Genomic DNA, 20,820 nt, shown 5'->3' on the forward strand with positions numbered 1-20,820 from the left:
CAAATTGAGCTTACTCATATTTTAACTCATTAACAATCTAATCTATTTTTTAAGTTTAAGCTTGGTTTGCCGAAAGCTCACGAACTAATTCGAGTTCACAAGCCAATTTGTGAGCCAGTTCGAACTCACAAACCGACTCAAATAACAGAAATATAATTTATAATTCTATATCAATAAAATTTATAATTCTATATCAATAAATTATAACATATATATAAAAAATATTACAAAAATTTAATTTTATATATTGTTTATCTATGAATTATAAATTTTTATTTATGTCATACATCAAAATTATATATAAAAAATTACTATAAAATTTTAAATAATTGAGAACATTAATATATAAATGTGTCTCTCTTATTCTCTTCTATTCTGAACAATTTAGCTATATATATAATCGAGCCAGCTCACGAGCTAATGAGCTGAGCTTATCCAAACTCAAGTTCGACTCATTTAATTTATGAGCTCAATTCCGGACTCAAACATGGCTCACCAACTCACGAGTTCAGCTTATCGAACTATTAATGAGTCGAGTTCGAGCTGGCTATTGAGCTTGCCTGAGTCACCTCCAGCCCTACTTCGTATACTCACTCTATAAGGGACTCTCGGTTAGAGAGAAGAAAAAAAATGTAGTACATAAACAAACATGTTTCATAGTTTTTACATGATCCAATATTTTAGATAGCCATTGATTCGATTCCTCAGCACAAAACAGATGATGTTCAAGAACCATGCCATCCAATACAAAACGTTCAACTGTCCAATTCCTTCAGAAATTACTTGAGAATTGAGATCTTTTAGAGCTACTCAAGAACTTTCATCACTAGAAAGTACTTGAATTGCTAAATAGGCCTTAAGTAATCATATGCTAACATGAAAATGACACAAGAGTTTCAACAAATTATGATCACAGCAACAGATAGAAGTGCCACTTCACAACAAGCATTAACTGCTTCCAAAAGGACTTGGATACTTGGATTCAAGTCCTATGGGTATGCCTTACGCAACCAAGTTAAAACTTGGAAGGGAGAGATTCTCCATCGGAGTGGCGAGTGGCCCTACCTGAGTCAAGCTGGATTGCCTCAGGCCGGAGGAATAGGATACCTGTGGTTTTGACCAAAGCAAAAAAGAAAAACTGTTTCACCTGCAATGACAGTTCAGATAAACTCCACCACCTAGCAGGATTTCTGAAGCTCAGAGAAATTAAAAGGGAAATTATTGATAATTTCCACTTTATACACACAAAAAAAGAACCCTTAATCATCCATCATATTGCTTGCACTCAACAGATTTGTTTTCCTGTTTATCAGATGCAATAAACAATAATGGGTGAAATGAAATATTGGCTTATGGCAATGGCTCAGAGCAGGAAGATCTTCAATGGTAATGCAGTAGCTGAGAGGAAAACAGATTGCGAGTTTTTACCTGTTCCTTCTCGGAACAACTGCTGATCTTGTCTCTCACAGAAATGGCTTCCTTATCCAACTTCAACAATGGCTCAAATCCATTGGTTTCTAAGTTAAAAAAAGTCAACCATGTAACCATTAGAACTTGCAGCACTTCTTTAACTCAATAATTCTAGACCTTTGTTTGGCAAGCTTCTATGCCAGGTTCCATGTGTAGAATGCAAAACTTAGTAACAAAAGTAGATGAGTTTTGATTAACAATTGATCAAAACCTTGCATTCTCTATTTCTATTTTCTTCTATTACAAAGAAGAATGCATTAACCATATTAATGTGTGTAACCAAAAGTCACTAGTACATGTTAAGCTATCCGTATATGCCAATTTTTCCATCTTCAAACCAGGTAAAAATTAGTGCCGTATAAAATATAACTTCTCAGTACCATATCGAAATTGAACTAAACAGATTCTGATCTTGTTAATAGCTTCCTGAAGCATATTTCTAGTTCAGTATAGCTTATCACCTTATTCACATTTCTGCTATGGAGAAGATCAAATTTGTTTGCGATGGATAAGCAGCGAATCGATGACTCCAAATTTTGAGGAAAGCCAGAAGCTTTATTAGTTACTCTTACTATGTACTGAGAGCAATGGTAAAGGTAAAAACTACTACAGTGGGATCCTATAATTTGATGGCAAATTGAAGAAGGTAACATTGTTCATCAATAGATCTACAAGTTACTACATTCAGATAAAGAACAGCAAAATTAAAAACTTACAGGATTATTGAAAACAACCTTTTTACATAGATGGTTTTGACTTGGTAGGTTACCAATTACCATTATTTATGTCACAAGGTGTAAGAAGTCAGCAAGAATGGCATTTGGGACATCCGGAGTCCCGTTTCGCCATCATGTCCTCCCTGCATAACCATTGACCATAAAATCTAGTTAGTGATCCAACTGAAATTCACAGCTGCCATAAAAGCAATGACTAAACTTACCTCATTCAGGAACTTCAGCCACTTTGTAGCAATCTGCATTAACCTCAGTCAGCCACAACCCCGGAAATAGTGTCTGCAATGCATTTTTCAAACAGCAAAAGTACAATGCAATTAGTATACATAAGGCATCCGATAACTTATGCAAAACACCAGCAACAAGAATTTTCATGAATTTTTCTCATAACTCACAGCACAAAAAGAAAAAGTGAAAATTTAAATGAAAGAAAATCATTTCAATTTCCATATCATAACATGATAGTGTTTCACTACTTACATCCAATTGCCTCTGAACAATTCTAGGCCTCTTCTTAGGTCTTCTAGGAGGCCTAGTCCCAACCAATCCCCAGAAATCTTGTTCAACCTCTTCCTTGGAGAGAGAAACTGAGAACTTGGCTCTCTCATTCATCATCACCACTTTCTTATCCTTCACTTGAAAATAAGAAGAACCACCAACATCAAATAACTTATTGCGCTCTTCATCATGGGGTGCTGATGCCGTTTGTGTTATCAGTGCTTGTGCTTGTGGTGATGGTGATGGTGACGGTGGTGCCTTGCAAGCAGCTCTCCTTGTCCTCAAATTCCAAGGCCTATTAGAAACACCACCACCATCACCATTTGCACCACCACCTTCTTCTCCTCCTCCTCCTGCTCCTCCCCCTCCATCCTCAAAGTTCGAAACTTTGAGCTTCTTCCCTGGTACCCCATCAAAGTTTTGGTTGGATTTTCTCTTGGGGAGTCTAGAAGGTTCAATTTGGTTGATTTGGGGTTTGGGTTGGAGGCGCGAGGATCTGCGATCAGGAGAAGAAGAAGAAGGTTGAGAAGGGTTATTGTTATCGCTGTTGATGGTGATGTTGGAGGGAGCGTTGACACATCTTAGGAACTTTTGAGAACCCCATTTCAAGCATGGCAAGGAGAAGTTGTGAAGTGGCTTTGATCTCTCAGGTACCATACCCATGGCAGAACAATATTGATGATGACCCCTTTTGTTCTTGATAATCGTTTTGACAGTGTGTTGATTGGTTTGATGCGTGTGTGGTTGTATTTTGAGCTTCTTCAGTGAATTCTCTTCGAGTTTTTTATTGGTGTGTGATAAAGTTATGGCTTTTTCTTCGGTTTTATTTGTTTTCAGTGTGGGAATTGTGTGCGTTGGGGGAGTGGTTATTTTGATAGCGGTTGGAAATTGAAGAAGAAGAAGCAGAAGATGTGAATTTGCAGAATGGAGAGAAAGGGTGTTAGAATGACAGCGACAGAGTTAGAAACAGAGGCTTTGCGAGAGAGAGAGAGAGAGAGATGTGTGTTCCGTTTAACGTTCGGCTAAAATTTTTTATGTAGTTACAAAAGCAAACCAAAACCATGTTTTTGTTATTGTGGATCCTGGATTTTGTCTTGTCTTTCCTTTTTTTTTTTTGGTTCAAAACTAAACTGCACTTAATTTAATTTAATACAAGCTTAGAATTTTAGATTTGATGACTAAATAATTAGATGAATTTTAGTCTACCTTTATCCTCTTATAATTCATATATAATTTATCTTTTACGACATGTTGAATTTTAATTGGTTATTTTTTTTTATCTAATCACTAATTATATTACTAACCTGAGTCGCTTAAATTTAACTAACATTAATATTCTAACCATAATAATTGATAAAAATCACTTTGTAATTACTTTATTTTTTAATGTGAGTATTTATGTAATTTTTTAAAATATTAACAACTCCTAATCTCCCAAATCTTCTTTGGCATTTTTAAAAAAATTAAGAAAAAAATAAAATTCTCATTTTTTATTTTTAGTGAAAACTCACGTACAGTTAATTTAATTTAAAGTTTTTAATTAAAAATTAATAAATAATTTAATATATTTAACTAAATTATTATTTAATAATTTTTAATTAATAATTTTATATAAAGATAAGTATCTAAATTTTTATCATCTCTTCTCTCTTCCATTTTTTTTTTTTTTGGTTTACAATCGTTGGATAGATGTCAACATGTGTTACAAGTTACAACCTCAAAGTCGGACAAAAATTTGAATGAGTTGCTAAAGCATCTCTCCCGTTTTGAATGAAGATATTGTAGCTTCGACTTATGTAAAACTATAATTGACACTTTATTTATTTATTTATTTTGTGCAAGTATGCATGTGAAATGGCTCTACATGACGAAGAGAGAAGAGCTACGGTTATTAGAGAAGTCTTTTTTTTTTCAATTTTTTTAAAAATGGCAAAAAAAGATTTGAGAGATTAGGAAGTTGTTAACACTTCTAAAAATTATATAAAAACTTATAGAAAAAATAAATTAATTTTAGTTAAATTTAAGCCACACAAATTAGTAATATAATTAGTGATTAGATAAAAAATCAACTAATTAAAATAAATTACATATTAATTAAGATAACAGAGAGTTGATTAAAATTACAAAGTAATTATGCCCAATACATATCTCATACAATAATATTATTATAGTTACTTAAACGTTAAACCTATGTAATTAGATAATACCGAAGATTTTTAATATAAAACAAATTATTCAAACACTATATTAAAATTTGAGTTCAAAGTTCATCTCTTTCAGGGATAGCAAAATTCTCCGAGACGCAGAAATTCCTGCAGGGACTGCCCTAAATGGGGATGGGGGACAAAATTCTCTCGAAGCAGACGCGGGGATCCGAGCGGGGATTCCTGCCCCGTCTCCGCTATTCCCCGAAATTTATGAATTCCTTGAATTATTTTTAATAATTTATTTCTCATATATATTTTTTAGTCATTTCTCACACACATATATATATATAGAAACTCAAAACTCCTAATCTTTATTTGCATAACCCTTCTTCAATTCAAAGATTTCTAAGGCTGTCCATACTCCATCAAATCTCTCTGCAACCACCTCTTCGTCACCTTTCTCACCGCATCGCCACACCTCACCGTGCTATCACCCTTACCGCGTCGTAATTTCTATTTGCGGTGATCCTTTTCGTAACTCTTCCGTCGTGTCCATTCTCATCTCTGTTGCCGTGTCACCCACCTCGTCCACTGCTTTTTTCTTTGGCTCGTCGTTGCGTCCCCCCATTGCATTATTTCAAAAGAAGTCACCATCGTGTCATTTAGACTTTTTGTATAAAATTTTGCAGTTTTTGTATAAGATAGATACTTGCAGCTCTATTCATATGGAAATTAATAATTAGTTAGAACTATTATATAGATGAGAAATGAGGTCTTCGTAGAGAATGGGACTCCGTGAAAAATGGGGATGGGGAGCAATATTCTCCTACAGCAGAAAATAGAGACGGGAATAGAGAACAAATCTAAAGGTGGGATGAGGAGTAGGGAGACATCCTCCGCCCCTGCCCCATTGACATCCTACTCCTTCAAATCAAAATCAAAACTCTAAATCGTATTACAATGAATTTCAGAAACAGTCAAAATATTTCAGTTGCAGACTTATATATTTAAATTTTGATTGGTTTTATACTTTTATTTCTTCAAATCCAATCCAAATGGTACCACGTATATTGTTATGCAGAATCATAATACTTTTCATGCATTATAATTGTCTAATTCATCATAAAATTTACTTTGATTAATAGATAATATCGTCTAAAAGTATAATACTTTTCATGTATTATAATCATAATAATTCATCATATATTTACCCTTATTTTAAAGCGTAAGCAATTAGCAGAAAATAATAAAAATATATTATTCAAAGTTAAATTTTAAAAATTGATCTTTTTTTTGTCCACTATTTTCGTTTATTGATATGATCATATATAGCCAAATTTTTTTAGTAAATAAGTCCAACTAAATTGGTTTAGTAACTTATTAGGATAGATGTATATTTTTAATAGAAGATGTATATAGGAATAGTAACATTACTCAAATTCATAGGTAGAGTGATAAATCCAAAAAATTTTGATAGTGGAAGCAAATATATATATATATATATATATATATATATATATATATATATATATATATATATATATATATATAATAATTTTTATAATAAAAATATTATATGTACATAAAAATTAGTTATCAAATTATTTATTAATCATTATGTATTTGTATATAAATATATGTATTGTTTAATTTATTTTTAATGTGTATTACATAGATAGTTATTTTCGATATAAATATAACATGATTAGTTTTTATAATATCTAATTTTACAAATTAAAATACTAGAATAATCATTTATAAATAGGGTAAAGTATATTTTTTGTTTTTAAAATTTGACAAAAGTTTCAAAAATATCCCTAAATTTTATTTTATTTTATTTTGTCCCAAAAATTTTCGATTTGCATCAAATATACCCTTAACGGCTAATTTTTCAAAAAATTTAAGATCGATTCAACAATAATTTCATAAGAACAACCCCTCAACACAAGCAAATCAAGCACAATTTTCATGCATTATTGTTATATTGGTCTTAAATTTTTTGAAAATTTAGCCTCCAGGGGTATATTTGATGCAAATCGAAAACTTTTGGGACAAAATTGAAACAAAATAAAATTTAGAGGTATTTTTAAAATTTTTGCCAAATTTCGGGGACAAAAAATATACTTTACTCTTATAAATATCTGTCTTTTTATACAGGATAATGCTACATATTCATATTTTCTTGTTAACTAAGTCCAATCAAATTTGTCCAAAACAACAAAAATCAGTTATGACTAATATTATTTTAAGTTTTATTGTTTAAGTTGGTTAGACTTAGTTCATAAAAAGACTTTGATGTGTAGTATTTCTTTTACATATATATAAGTAAATACTTATTTAAAATTTACTTCTTATATAATTAGAAGTCAATTCTTATTGAGATTCATAGTTAAAAAAATTCTTTCAATTAATATAGTTGTTACAGAAAAAATTAAAACTAATATAAAAAAAAGATAAATAACACTCTTTCGAGTTAATTTATAAGAAAAAACATAAATTTCATTTAAATTGAGAATTGATCATTCTAATGACATCTAATATGAAATTTTTAAATTGACTATGAAGTACCAAAAATTGAGTAAAAAATTATTGTAGGGTCAAATTTAATAATTTAGTGAGGATAAATAAATATTATTATTATATACTACTCAAAAAAATTTCAAATCGCAGTGCCCCTACACTCATGTACATACATCAATCCCTGCATAGATACCTACTTCGTCCCTACTCTATTTAAGGTAGGGTCTTGAACATAGATTTGGGTTTAGGTAATATCTATTTCGGTATATATATAATTTTAATATTATATATATAATATGTAAAATAATTAATAATATTATATTATTTTTAAATTTTCACTTTACTTTATATTATATATGTGATGATAGCTATAAAATTTAGTTCTATTTATTAAATTTTAATAATTATAGAAGCAAGTAGGGTTGGAACAGGTAGAAGTTTAGTTTTTTGTTATCCATGAATAAGAGTGAAGCAAGTTTTATGAAGGTTATTGTAGAATGGAACGGGTCTGAAAGAAAAAGAAATTTGTCTCTACTTATTTTATTGTCATCTCTAGGTGTATACAAAAATCAGCTATTAAAATTAATTATTAAAATAGAATATATTAAAATATAAAATATACATTAAAAATGAATTAAATTATATATATATTTATATATAAATACATGATAATTAATTTTAGCATGTAAATAGTATTTTTTATTTTTAAAATATTCTCATGAATTTAAGAATTGAGTTATATTTCTAATTGATAAATGCGAATAAATAAGATAGAATAAGTTAAATAAGTAGTTGTCATAAGTTATAATATAGTCTCATAAGAAAGTGCTTATTTGTGTAGTTTTAGGAATTTTTATTATTTAATATTTATCACTAGTTAAGTTTAAATTAGAGTTCATTTATTAACTTGACTGATGTAATTGAGAAGGTCGTTGCACTTGGCCATCAAGGTTATTATTGTAAAGAATAATTTAGTCATAATTGCATTATATATATATATATATATATATATATATATATATATATATATATATATATATATATATATATATATATATATATATATATATATATATATTATCAGAGAGTTTAAAAAATCAGATAAAAGTTTAATTGAGAAATCTCTCTCTTTTTTTTCTCTTTCTCTCTATCAATATTTACAAGATCATATGTCAAAAATAATTATTTGAGAATTGTATTTTAATTTATGTACACATCAAATTAAAACCTTTAAAATAACTCTTTGGTAAGAGCTCTTACACTTTATTTAGATAGATGATAGAAAAAAAAATTGAAAGAAAAAAAAATGTGGATACGAAAAGCTCCTCAAGTTTCAAATATTCCTTCTCATTTTACTTACTATATTTCTATATCCATATAACTTATAATCAAATCTAGATTTTAGAAAAATAATAATAAATTTGCAAGTTGCAGTTTAAAGAAAACGATTCAAGTACTTAAACATATCTTAATTGCATAAAAGATTTTTTTTCCCACTTTATCAAGCTGAGAGTCCACTTGGGTATCAGTATTCAAACAGAATTTTGGTTTCAACTTTCAACTCCTTTAGAAATCAAAATTGACTTGGAATTTGGAAAACTAATGTTTAAGTTTGTTATAAAATTTTACCATTTTAAAGTAGTTCAGTATATGTGAATTAAAACTTTTTCTTCCAAAAATATAATTTTTCCTTTATTAATTTTTTTTATTTCTCGTATTCTTATATCATTTTTACTAAAACAGTATATTACTTAAACTCTAAATCCTATATATATATATATATATATATATATATATATATATATATATATATATATATATATATATATATATATATATATATATATATATATAACGCAAAGCTTTCATATTATCTTTTGATAAAAATACTATATTTAAATAAGTATGGTGGATAATATATAAATGGGAAAAATTAAAAGAACCTTATAGACGTTATGAATTGATTATTCATATTAGATTCAAGATTAAGAGCACTTACCAATTATTTATCAATTCCATGAAATTAGTAATGAGGATATCCGAGTTTTATAAGTTGTCCCAACTCCCAAACTTGTAATTAGGGCCGGACCAATCCGTTAGAGTAGGGTTGTCTACCTAATTCGTTGCGGGTAGGATAGGATAGAATGCGGTGTGAGTTCGCCGACGAGTAGGGTAAGGTACGGGTTCAAGGTATACCCTACTCTATCCTACCCACACCTTTAATATATTATATAATATATATGTAAAAGTTATGTATATAGTGAAGAAAATGAGTATTAAACTCACAATCTTTTTTTTATAAAAATTTGAAATAACAAATAAACTAATTAATGATCATATTATTTATAATTTTATGTTAAATTTTTTAAAGATTTTATTATTTTTAATTTTAATTTAAACAATTTTTTATTTTGTATTTTATTAATATGTATAAAATTTAGAATAACTAAATTTTATATTTGTTTAAAATTTTTTTATTTTTTTGCGGGTTGAATCAGGTTTAAAATATTAGAGTGTGAGTAAAATTAAGATTAAGAAATTCTCAACCTACGAATAAGATATAGTAAAATTTTTAAAAATTTATTAACCCGCGGGTAAGATTACCTATTGCCAGTCCTACTTTGAAATTGGGATGTCCAATTCCAATTTCAACTCTTATTCTGTGCCTAATTCTAACTGCCATATGGGGAATAACTGTTCAATTAAAAAAATTTCTTTGCGCAAATTTAAACGTATTAGGGAAAAATAAAAAAAAAAAAGAAAGTAAAACATTGTTTACACCCTTAACTAACTATAAACTACCAAAGTAGCAATTAATCACGTAATTTGCATGATCATTCAATTGTGTGTAATATTACTATACAATCATGCTCAAAATTATCTATTATACATGAACGGAACCTAAGCTACTTAATTAAAATCTTTTCAGGTTAAAATATTAGAGAAACTGGCATACATTATGATTATTTACTATCATTTAAAAATAGAAACAAAACTAAGCTCATGCAGAAGCTGACCTAGGGTAGCTAGTCTCTTATAAACAGTCAATGAACTTAAAACAGCGAAATAGAGAGGGAAAAGTACAAGAGGATATACTAAGTTATCAATTGCAAAAATATAAGTTTGAAAGTGTTCATCTATACATAACTAAGGAACTGATTTGGTGCTTCAAACTCATGAGAAGGCATCTGGGAAGAGAAAGAGAACTTTGTAACTTAAATCATGAAAAAGAGGAATCCATAACCAAAGATCCTTGTAGTGGAAAATTTTGGATTGGCTATACATGTTATTTACAAACTCCTGTACCTCTTTAGCTCTTTCGTCAAATAGGAGCACCACTAACTAGGACTAGGAGCAGCTAGAATTGGTAGCCTCAGTCTTGATCACCCTAGTATTGTAGGAGCCACAGAATCCACATTTGTGATATAACCAGTGAAAACGTGAAGTGCCCTTTCTATCACAGTCATTGCAGAGTACATCCTGCATTGCCATTACACAATACCACTTCTAGGTTCATTATTTGCCTAACAAATTTCAGCATATTCATTCCATTGGCACTGATCATGAACATGAGGGAGAAAAAAACAAAATGTCTATGCTATATGAGTTACTGGAGGAAGAAAACATGAGCTATGTAAGAATATGAAATCTCATCCCTAGTATCTGGCGGCTTTTGCAGATCCTGTTTCCTCCCAATCACAAAGCCACAAGGGTATTTTAACTGCTAAGTAATTAAACATAATACTTAAAACAGAATAGTCAAAGGTGCGTAAAATGCAAAAGGCAAGGCAAGAAAAGCTTCTGCGCCTTTCAAAGTTGAGGCTCAGCATTCATGGCACCTTCGCCTTTGACTACCTTGAGTTAAACATTGTAATATTATTTAATGTCTATTAAAAATTTGCATGTGGAGCTGGCACAAAAGTATTGTAGATTGTGATGAAAAATCTGGGTGGTGGCTGAATGAAAAATAGTATCCAACAAAATAATGTTTCTCACTGTGTATACAAAATGAGACATGTAAGTCATAAATTTAGACATGAAAGAAATTTCATAAAACATAGAAACAGATGGGGAAACTGTATAATTGAGTGCATAAAGCAAACGATACGAAACAAATTTTAAATTTTCATTTGAGATTAACTGACTTGCTTTTTTCGAGTAAATTAAAAAGCCAAAATGCATCATTGCAAAGAAGCCACAAAGAATACAGACGAGTAATCAGACCAAATAATATTCATGCAACAGAAGTATTACCTGATAGCGGCTCCTGTACTCTTCAGGAAGCTCCTCAGTAGCCAATAGAGCATCAAGCATACCAAAGTAAACCTGGGATGGTAAAGAACAATTAAGTATTGCATGCCATGTAATATTATGCATTTCACTTTCCACATGAAAGCAGGATCAGAACTCAGAAGAGTTCGATAACCAGTGCTTTTCGACCAAATATTTATATCCTAATAGTAGTCTACCAAGAGTACAACTGTACCTCCAACCCTCTCACCTTAGATATCCCTTAGTTAATCATTTCATACCCAAATAGTTTATGGTACCAAGATTTAACATGAGCATTCTTTGATATCACTAATCTTTTCTAAATCTTCTAATGAAATGTCAACAAAAGCACATGTATCCTTACACTATTTAGTTTTATCAAACACCTAATATAGTGCCATCACATGCAGAAGTTTGTAAAGATCAATCATAGCACATAATTGTATGCACAATAAAAAAACAGCTATACAATACCAGACCTGCTCGTAGATATTTACGAAGAGAATATTCTTACCGCCATATCTCCCAATGACTTGCTGCAGATTGGGCATGTGTAGTGACTACATGTGTATGCCTAACATTTCACAACAAAGTGTAAAATTGAATGAGAAACCTTCCTTGAAATTACTTCATTTGAAGAATCAGAAAGAAGATAAGAGATAAATGTTTCAAATACTCTTTACCCCTTGTTCTATAGGGAAAAATCCTAAAATGAGCATGACATACCTGAAAGCAAGCTGAATGCATGTAATGTCCACATGGTAGAGCCCTGACTGTCGCACTTGATGTGAACAAGTCATCACAGCATATTGGGCAGTTCATTTCTAAACCTTTCTCCAGGCACTTGTGAGATGTTGATTTTATTCCCAAGCAACAATTGCATTTCATGCAATGAAAATAGTCAATCCCAAGCCCTTGGCCAACACGGCAAATATTGCAATATGGGCAATGATACACATTCCTGAAAAAAAAAGGTTCTCAAATTAGCATCCGAAAATCTACAAGGAAAAGATAAATAAACTGAATCAAATAGGGCACAAGTTTCCAAGCAGTTCCCTCTAAGGCAATCACGTAGCAGTGACCATAGGAAACATTTTCCATATTATTTCACAGAATCACAAGTATAAATAAAACATACATCTGTATACACAAGAATAAAAAATTTGTGAATATTGGAATCACAATTCCATGTTCAAACATATTTGTATATCCTCTGTCATTTTGAAAATATATGAATTTGTATTACAGGGTATGGATTCAGCATTGCACTCATTTACTTCAATCATTAATATTTACTGAATGTCCTGTATCATTCCTATGAAACCTCCACAAGTTTATTTTGTTTACTAATTGACTTTATACGTTAAATGGTGGATACAGATTATCCATAACCATAGGTGATAAGTTAATCTCAGTCCTAATGTAATTCACTACAATAACCAAGGTACTAGGTCAAAGGCATTTGTTGAAGATTTACTTCTAAAGCAAGAATCAAATGCAAAAATACCTTTCATCATCAAAAAACTTGCAAATATTGCAATAGTACTTGGCCATTGAAAGTCCATTACATGAAGGAGACATGCATACAGGCCCAACTGGCTGTATAGTCAGACACACCATACACATCATTTCCAATGTTGCTTTTCTGCAATCATCAATGGGTAATTAGAAATATAATCCACATAAAATATTATGAAATATGATTAAAAAAATATTTACCTATCCATTGAGTGGTCGCTCACATTGTCATGGCAAAATCTGCATGTAAATAACTTGCCACAACAAGCTGCACGAACCTTACAATTTCTCTTATAATGCTCACAACCCAAAACTTGCTTCTCTGGGTCCCGAAATGATGGTGAGCGTCCTTCTATTTCTTTATTAGAGGAGTCCCCAGATAAAGCTTTTGGTAACTTCTGCTGGGCAGCAATCCAACGACTACAACATAACATTAACTAAGCAACTACAGCTTGATGAGATAGACTAAAATTCTATAAAAAATGAAGATGCAGTTTATTGTCAGAATGTCAGATTTATGTAAACAAGAGGTAATGGTCACCAGAAGCAACCTTGTCATTAGATTCTGGACAAGATATGCCTTTCTCCTTGGATCAAGAGTTGAGTCACGATAGACCTTCCGGATCTCTGATTCAAGTTCATTCTGATTCATCCGGAATATGTCTTTCCAACCTGGCTTGAACATCTGATCATTGAGGTCCAAGCTTTCTTGATAGTCAGCACCTGAGACAATACCATAACACATGATACTTTCAATTATTCATCCAGCAATTGCCATAGAATGAAAATAACTCAAAGCATATTACAAACCTCTTTGAGAAGTGCTACACTCTGATGTTTCTGTTGGTGAAACAGGTACTGGACTCTCTTTTAAGCATTCATTTAGCCATTCATTGAACATAGTGTTCTTAGTTGCCTGTTTCCAGGTGTCCATCATTTTGTTCTGTTCGTCTTCAGTAAGTGCAGAAGTTACCCATGGTAACATAGATTGGAGAACTTCAGCACCTGTAGTTCCAATTATTCGGCCCACTATCTTGTCTTGCTCTTCCACAGTAAAATATTTCCCAAACAATGGCCAGAGCTCAAGTTCTTCCCGAAAAATATGCTGATCCAGGGTCACTCTTATTGATTTGCACATCCCTTGAAGCTTAGTTGCAAGCTCATTGTACTTTCTGATATTATCACTATCTTTAGCATCAGAAGATCCCATATTAATTTCATCTAAATTCTCCGACATGTGGGACTTCTGCATGGCTTCATGAAGCGATGAAAGCTCAGAAAGAACACAAGAAATATCTTCAAATAATTTTTCTTCCTGCTTATGGTCTAGCATGTATGAATGGCTCACATTATGAAGTGTCTCTTTGGATTCCAATGCAGGGAATACTATATCATCTTCAGCATTACTATGAGCTCTATATAAACCCCATAGAAGACGAAACCTTCCACTAAATTGGTGAATGGTAGTTTCATCACCTTCATTAAGCTTCCCAGACTCAACATCTAAATACTCCAAGTCTTTGCGTATAGCTTTATGGAATTTAAATATGGTATCAATTGGTCTTTCTGTCGATCCTACATCACATGGGCTGCTGTCTGTTTCCCATATGAAAAGACTAGAATTCAGGGATGGGGCAGAAGAGGCGATAGACAAGGAGCGTAAAGACTTGGCTGTAGAAAGTGAACTGAGCCCCAAATTGTTAGTGTTAACTCCTAAAGCTGGCACACAACAAGATCGGGGACTGCAACATTGTTTCTGGATACTTTCATTTTCTAAAGTTTCTGGGACGTCTCCATTCTTGTGCAACTCCGTCGTGTTGCGCTTCACTGATCTTTGGGAATCTGATCCAGTTAACAGAAAACAATCTCTAGCAGATGATGTAGAAGCACAACCACAGGAGGGCTGAACAATATTCTCTTCAATGTCAGCAAATGTTTGAGCACGACAGCAACCTAATGCACTTGAAGACAAACACAGACCATAGTTACGAGCCTTGCAAGCCCAACCACAAAAGAGTGTGACTAAAGCAGAGTCTGTCGCTGGAGCTGGAATGAATTGCAAAATTGTTAGATTGGAAGTCTCATGCTAAAGTACTCATCATATATGTATTTTCTTTCCACAAGAAGAAAATTTTAAAATAGACAGAAAACCTGCTAATTGCATATTTTTCAGAAACATCTTTGCTTCATCTTCAGTCAATGATCCAACCAACCATGGCAGCACACGTTCAATCAATTTCAGAGGCATCATGCACAAGCTTTGATACAGAAGTTCACGTTGCCTTTTGATACTAAAGTGCTTCCGTGCAAGTGGAAGAACCTACAGATGAGACAGAATCTATCATGTATTAAAAAAAATTAAATAAAAAAGATAGCTTACTGTTGCAACTATTTTGACCAACTTTTTTCCATAATTCAACTAGGGATTAAGAAGTACAGAACCTCTCCTACATCATATTTATCTACCGGAAAGACAAATAATTAATTCACTTAATAAAAGCATTGCTTATACTTATCAGGCGTTTGCCAAGCTATGACATGCTTTTGAAGATTAACACTACGTACAGTCCACATCTCACTCAAGCAATGAAGACTCACCTGAACTTCTTCATTCTTGAAATGCCTCTGGATGGTTTCCATTATATGATCAGCATGTGAGCACAACTTGGAATAAAATTCAACTTCGGAGTTAGATGTTGCTCCTTCACCTTGAATTCTTTCAATCAAACACCGGAAGTCATTAAATTGGCTTTCTTCTTCAGCATGCTCCTGAAAGAAAGATAGCTCTGCGTCTACTGCTGGAAAAATAACCCTGTCCTCAGCAATACTGCATTTTATAGAAAAGTCAATTAGTCAGTCCTTGAGAATTGAGAGAAAGAATTGACTAAAGAGGGAAGCTTTTAGAAAGTAGATAACTTAACGGACTTTCTTTCAAAATCATTTTGCCACTCAATATACTACAGGAGATCAAAACAACAGATTCTCCCCAAGAGGATAGCATTTAAGAAAGTAGCACACTTCAATCTTTTGTAAATTTCAATTTGTAAATCAATATATAAAAGGGAATTAAAATACACACTCTTTTATGTATAAAAGGAATTAAAATACAGCACTCTTTTATGTTGCAAAATGAGTTAAAAAAGAAACATCCAACAGGAAATCAAAATAATGACTTTTTTAACTGAAAAAACACGTGATACTTCTACATGGTATAGAACAAAGTTAAAGCAATACCTGTGAAATATGCAAACTTCTGCAATGAATTGCAACCTTTCATTAAAAGCTGACAGATTGGTAAAATCTCCAGACAATTGTATCTTTCTGGTCTCCACTGCTATCTCATTTAATTCTTTTTTAATTGCATTATGCCAGAGCAATATTTCATCTATCGGATGTGTTCCGGTAGTGTCAGAAACATCTATGATACATTCAGAATATTTCCTTTTCCCCGTTCCTGTGGACTCACATGCACATTTTACTTTCCCAATCTGATGGGTTAATGGACTAGGACTACATCGAACTTGAGAATGATCTACACCATTTTCAACTGTGTTAGCACTACTTCTACCTTCCATCCATGTGTAAATAACCTTCAATAAGCAAGAATATGATCAGTTACATTATCATGACATGTTCAAAGGCATATAAAACGAGAAAGGAACAAAAGAATAATACTCTAAAACATCATTAACATCACACCTTTTGAAGAAGTGTCTCCTCTGGAACTATTTTGCTTAAGTACTTCCGCAAATCCTGAGATTCTTCAGGTGATATAGATGTTGAAAGCCATGGAAGAAATTCAGCCATCATATTCACAGGAATACTGCAAAGGAATTGCCAAACTAAAGATGCTTGTTCCTCCAGAGAGAACTTCTCAATGAGCAGTGGAAAAACCTAGTATCATCCAACAAAACAAAAGTAAGACACACCAAAATCAACAGGGATTTTCATCCTTCTAAAATAAGGTAATAATTTCCATAATGAAACTCGCACATCCATTTCACAAGATAAATATCTGTATTGTTCAGACCCTTTTAAGGGAGAGAGAGACTTCATAAGCAAACATGCCAACGTGTTAATTGTTTGAATTTTATGGTTTATAACCCAATCCCAATCACATGGACAGATGTGCATTGTTTGGTTTTTCTCCGAAATGGTACTCTCAGGTTTGCAAATAAAACAAACTATTGAGATCTGGTCTAACCTGTAGTCTTCTATGATATGGGGCTACTTTCCTTTACTTTAAAGGATATTAAAGGTTATTATAGTTTGCATATTTTGTATTTGTATACAAGTATATGGGCATTATAGAAGAAAAATCAATATAGTCCTGCTATTGTTCGTATCAAAGACTACACATGACTAGTTTTATGCTAATAAAAGTTACACTACTGATGCTGAATCACAACTTCAAATCAACATGGTTGGGTTAAGGAAAGTAGTCACTAAAGAATATTAAACTCATCAAATAAGCAAAGCACAAATTGGATAACAGACATCGAACAAATATAATCTTTACAGTTATACCACATGGTATGTAGCATCTAGCCTGCAATAACCTGTCAGTAAATAATAGTACCTTTAGCTTATAGTTGTTGGGAGTGAAAAAAGAAAAAAAAAACAAAGCTATGTGAACTATCAACTATGCATTTATCTCAATAGAAGAGTCAAAGTGGACATCTACCTGCTCCTCTTCCTTAGCTAAGTGTTGACTAACTGATGTGTGTAAAGCTCCTGTGCACGATGCTAACTCCCTTGGGAAACTTTCATCGTTATGGGTTGAAGAATTTAGAAGCTCAAATAGATGATCAAAAAGATTGCTTTCCCCCTTGTGTTCAAGAGAATATGTCTGTGCTACGTTCTTCACACGTATGTCTAAAGCTGGAAAAATCACCTACATTCCAGAATAGATTTCCCTCAGAATGTTCAATTGTAGCAGAAAGGCAGGAACCACTATATTGGATCATGAAACATCAATTTGGGAAAGTACAAAGCACGTATATAGGATCAAAATCATAAGAAAAACAGTCCTTAGACTCCATGAAGAAGATATCAATAGCATATACCACTATAGATAAATGATAAACCAAATGCAAAAGAATGCCCTGAAGATTTAAATCCAAAGGTGACAATGCTCACAGATTTCCATCCAACTTATTTGGAAAAAGAATAAAATAAAATGCATTGCAAGACCAACCCAACTGTCTTTCATACCATAATACCACCAAAATTTGTGTGTATAGAGATAGACCAATCATTTCAAATCAAACAGAAATCTAATCGTGTATCACGAACTAGATAAAGTTACTTCGATATAAAATCTAAATTCAGTCTCAACTCACGGATCAGCACACAACCAATATAATTACAACTATTTACTACTATTTAGTGATAAACAATAGCTCACTGTTCTTATAAACCCATAAAGGCACAAACTAAGGAACCGCAAGTTAATCTCCTCACGCAACATATAGATCAACAAGAGCGGTATAGACATTAGAACTTAGAAGTGATTGTAACTAACATTCTTCAGTTGGCAAAAGTTAAAAAAAACAAATAAAAAGAGAAAAAAAAAAGCAAAATCTTAATTGAGAATGACACCCTAGGAAGGGATTCACCATATTAAGGCCTTGCATATCCAATTCATCTTATCAAAAGCCAAAAATAATGAGAATGACAACAAGGCTATCCACTTTGAACGAAAATTTAAAAAAAAAAAAAAAACACCAAAACATCTTGATTAATGAAAAATCCCACTACGAAACTTCAATTTTTCAGCACACGACAAAAAAGTAAATAAATACTTTCACTGAAACTCAATTTTTCTTACCCTATTCAAAATCTCCAAGTTTCTTCTACACCATTTTTCGACACACTTTTAACATGTTCCAAAGAAAGAAACAGAAACGAAAGAACAAAAATCCAGAAAGTGGCGAACCTCATCTTCAGCATTGGAGTGGTGCCTATACATCGATCTGATGAAATGGTACCGTTCAGAGAGCGGCCGGAGCTCGGAGCGGTCACCATCACCGGTGGCGAACGCCATGGCCGATCGGTGCAAAGCATCGAGCTCGTTCCTAATCGCCTTGTGGAAGAACGAGAATATCAAAATTGGCGACTCCAATTGCGAAGAACCGTTGAATGCGCCGCCATTGGAAGATTCCACCTTGCTCACGCGATTCGGCAGCACCGCCACTCCCTCCAGGTGCTGCACCCCCGTTAACGGCGTCGCCATCGCTCTTTCCCTTCCTTCTCTCTATCCAATTTTCTCGCACTTTCTCGGAAGCTCGAATTTTCCCGGAAAATCTCTATTTTTCTATCTCGCGTTTCATTTCCTTTGTTTTTTTTTTTAGTTATTTTTTATCATTTCTCAACAATTAAATCTTTGTAAATGAGTGAGAAAGGGAGAAACGTTTCTTTCTTTTTTTTTTTTCTTTTCTGTGTGCAGATATATAATTATATATTGTAATAAACGTTTTTTATTTTATTTTATTTTTGGGGTTGAAGAAGAGAAGAGATTAAGAGAATTTGCAAAGGGTTGTTTGGTTAGTTCGATAAGACAAGGTGCGAGGTGTTGTGTTGTGACTTGTTCGAGAGTGAGGGACATGATGACGTTTGTTATTTATACGCCTATTCCCTTGCCACGTGGACTCTGATTTGCCACGTAGGATGATCATGTCATTTGCTGAGTTTTCTTTGTGGTCAATTTTGAAAGGTACTAAGATGCTTCGAGGATTTCATCTTTCAATTGTGTGTATCAAGATCACATCTCTTGTGGTATTAAAAAAAGTAACAAAAATTAAAAAGATACTACTACCAACTATCTATAGAAGCTAAATTAATTGCACCCATTTAAATAATAGTGCAAAATAATAATATCAAGTTTCTTTAATTCCACGCATTTAAGTATTAAATTTTCAATTTTAATAGTATAAAAATAAAATATTAATTGAATGTTGATTAATATTAATAAAAAATATTAATTTCTTAATTTTTTTAAATTGTTTATGAAAAAAGAATACTTCATTAATTAAAATTTTTTTCCTTTGTTGCAAAAAGTTAAAATCTTACTAAATAATTCAATTTCACTCTATTTCAAAATGTTTGTTAAGAATTCAAATTTTTGTATTATTTTGGAATAAGTATTTAAATTGATTTTCTAAATTTTAGTTAATTGAATCAAATGATAGTTTATATTGAATTAATATGCTTCAATATTGGTCCAATATACCAGTTTTTTTCATTGAATTACAAACTACCATTATGCATGTTAGTTAACTTGAGATAACAATTCGATTATTAGATTCAAATTTGTAGGACCAACTTAACTCATCACGTGTAAAACTTAAGGTATGAAATTAAACATTACTCCATTGTTGGTATGATATTCTATTACCTTAATATATAATTAAAAAATTTCATCATATAGGTTAAAGACGATTTTTACGTTTATTTACATCAGCGTATGTGTAATATTTTCTCTTAATCATCATCCTAATATTCTCTTTATTTTTAAATGTCAATTATTATTAAAAAAAAGGTCTTGTTTAATTTGAAAATTAGAATGATGTTTAGGATCGATGTTAGTTTGAGAAAATACTATACATCATTATTCTAATCATACATAAATACATAAATCAAATTGAGTAACAAAGTAAAAA

At 31.8% G+C, this 20,820-nt stretch overlaps 2 protein-coding genes across 3 annotated transcripts; both read right to left on the bottom strand.

The window, feature by feature from the left end:
• Positions 1–612: 612 nt before the first annotated feature.
• On the bottom strand, positions 613–3,774 carry LOC112802238 (uncharacterized). Of its 2 annotated transcripts, XR_011882313.1 has the most exons (5): positions 2,685–3,774; positions 2,411–2,483; positions 2,205–2,329; positions 1,429–1,517; positions 613–1,302 (listed from the first exon to the last, which is right to left on the bottom strand). XR_011882313.1 is itself a non-coding variant. In XM_029298460.2 (3 exons), the coding sequence occupies exons 1-2, from the start codon at positions 3,363–3,365 to the stop codon at positions 2,412–2,414; spliced, it is 753 nt and encodes a 250-aa protein (XP_029154293.1). In that variant the 5' UTR covers positions 3,366–3,774; the 3' UTR covers positions 2,005–2,329; position 2,411. The 2 variants fall into 2 exon arrangements, 1 of the variants encoding a protein (XP_029154293.1); XM_029298460.2 differs by lacking the exons at positions 613–1,302; positions 1,429–1,517 and having other exon boundaries at positions 2,005–2,329.
• A 6,686-nt stretch (positions 3,775–10,460) lies between these two features.
• Positions 10,461–19,754, bottom strand: LOC112802240 (zinc finger protein BRUTUS). The gene is made up of 14 exons (XM_025845354.3): positions 19,098–19,754; positions 17,844–18,053; positions 16,859–17,053; positions 16,394–16,749; positions 15,758–15,986; positions 15,311–15,479; positions 13,970–15,205; positions 13,711–13,882; positions 13,361–13,579; positions 13,149–13,286; positions 12,368–12,602; positions 12,156–12,215; positions 11,624–11,695; positions 10,461–10,849 (listed from the first exon to the last, which is right to left on the bottom strand). The coding sequence occupies exons 1-14, from the start codon at positions 19,392–19,394 to the stop codon at positions 10,718–10,720; spliced, it is 3,720 nt and encodes a 1,239-aa protein (XP_025701139.1). The 5' UTR covers positions 19,395–19,754; the 3' UTR covers positions 10,461–10,717.
• Positions 19,755–20,820: the final 1,066 nt, after the last annotated feature.

The sequence above is a fragment of the Arachis hypogaea genome, chromosome 5, assembly GCF_003086295.3.
Source record: "Arachis hypogaea cultivar Tifrunner chromosome 5, arahy.Tifrunner.gnm2.J5K5, whole genome shotgun sequence".
Classification (NCBI taxonomy): domain Eukaryota; kingdom Viridiplantae; phylum Streptophyta; class Magnoliopsida; order Fabales; family Fabaceae; genus Arachis; species Arachis hypogaea.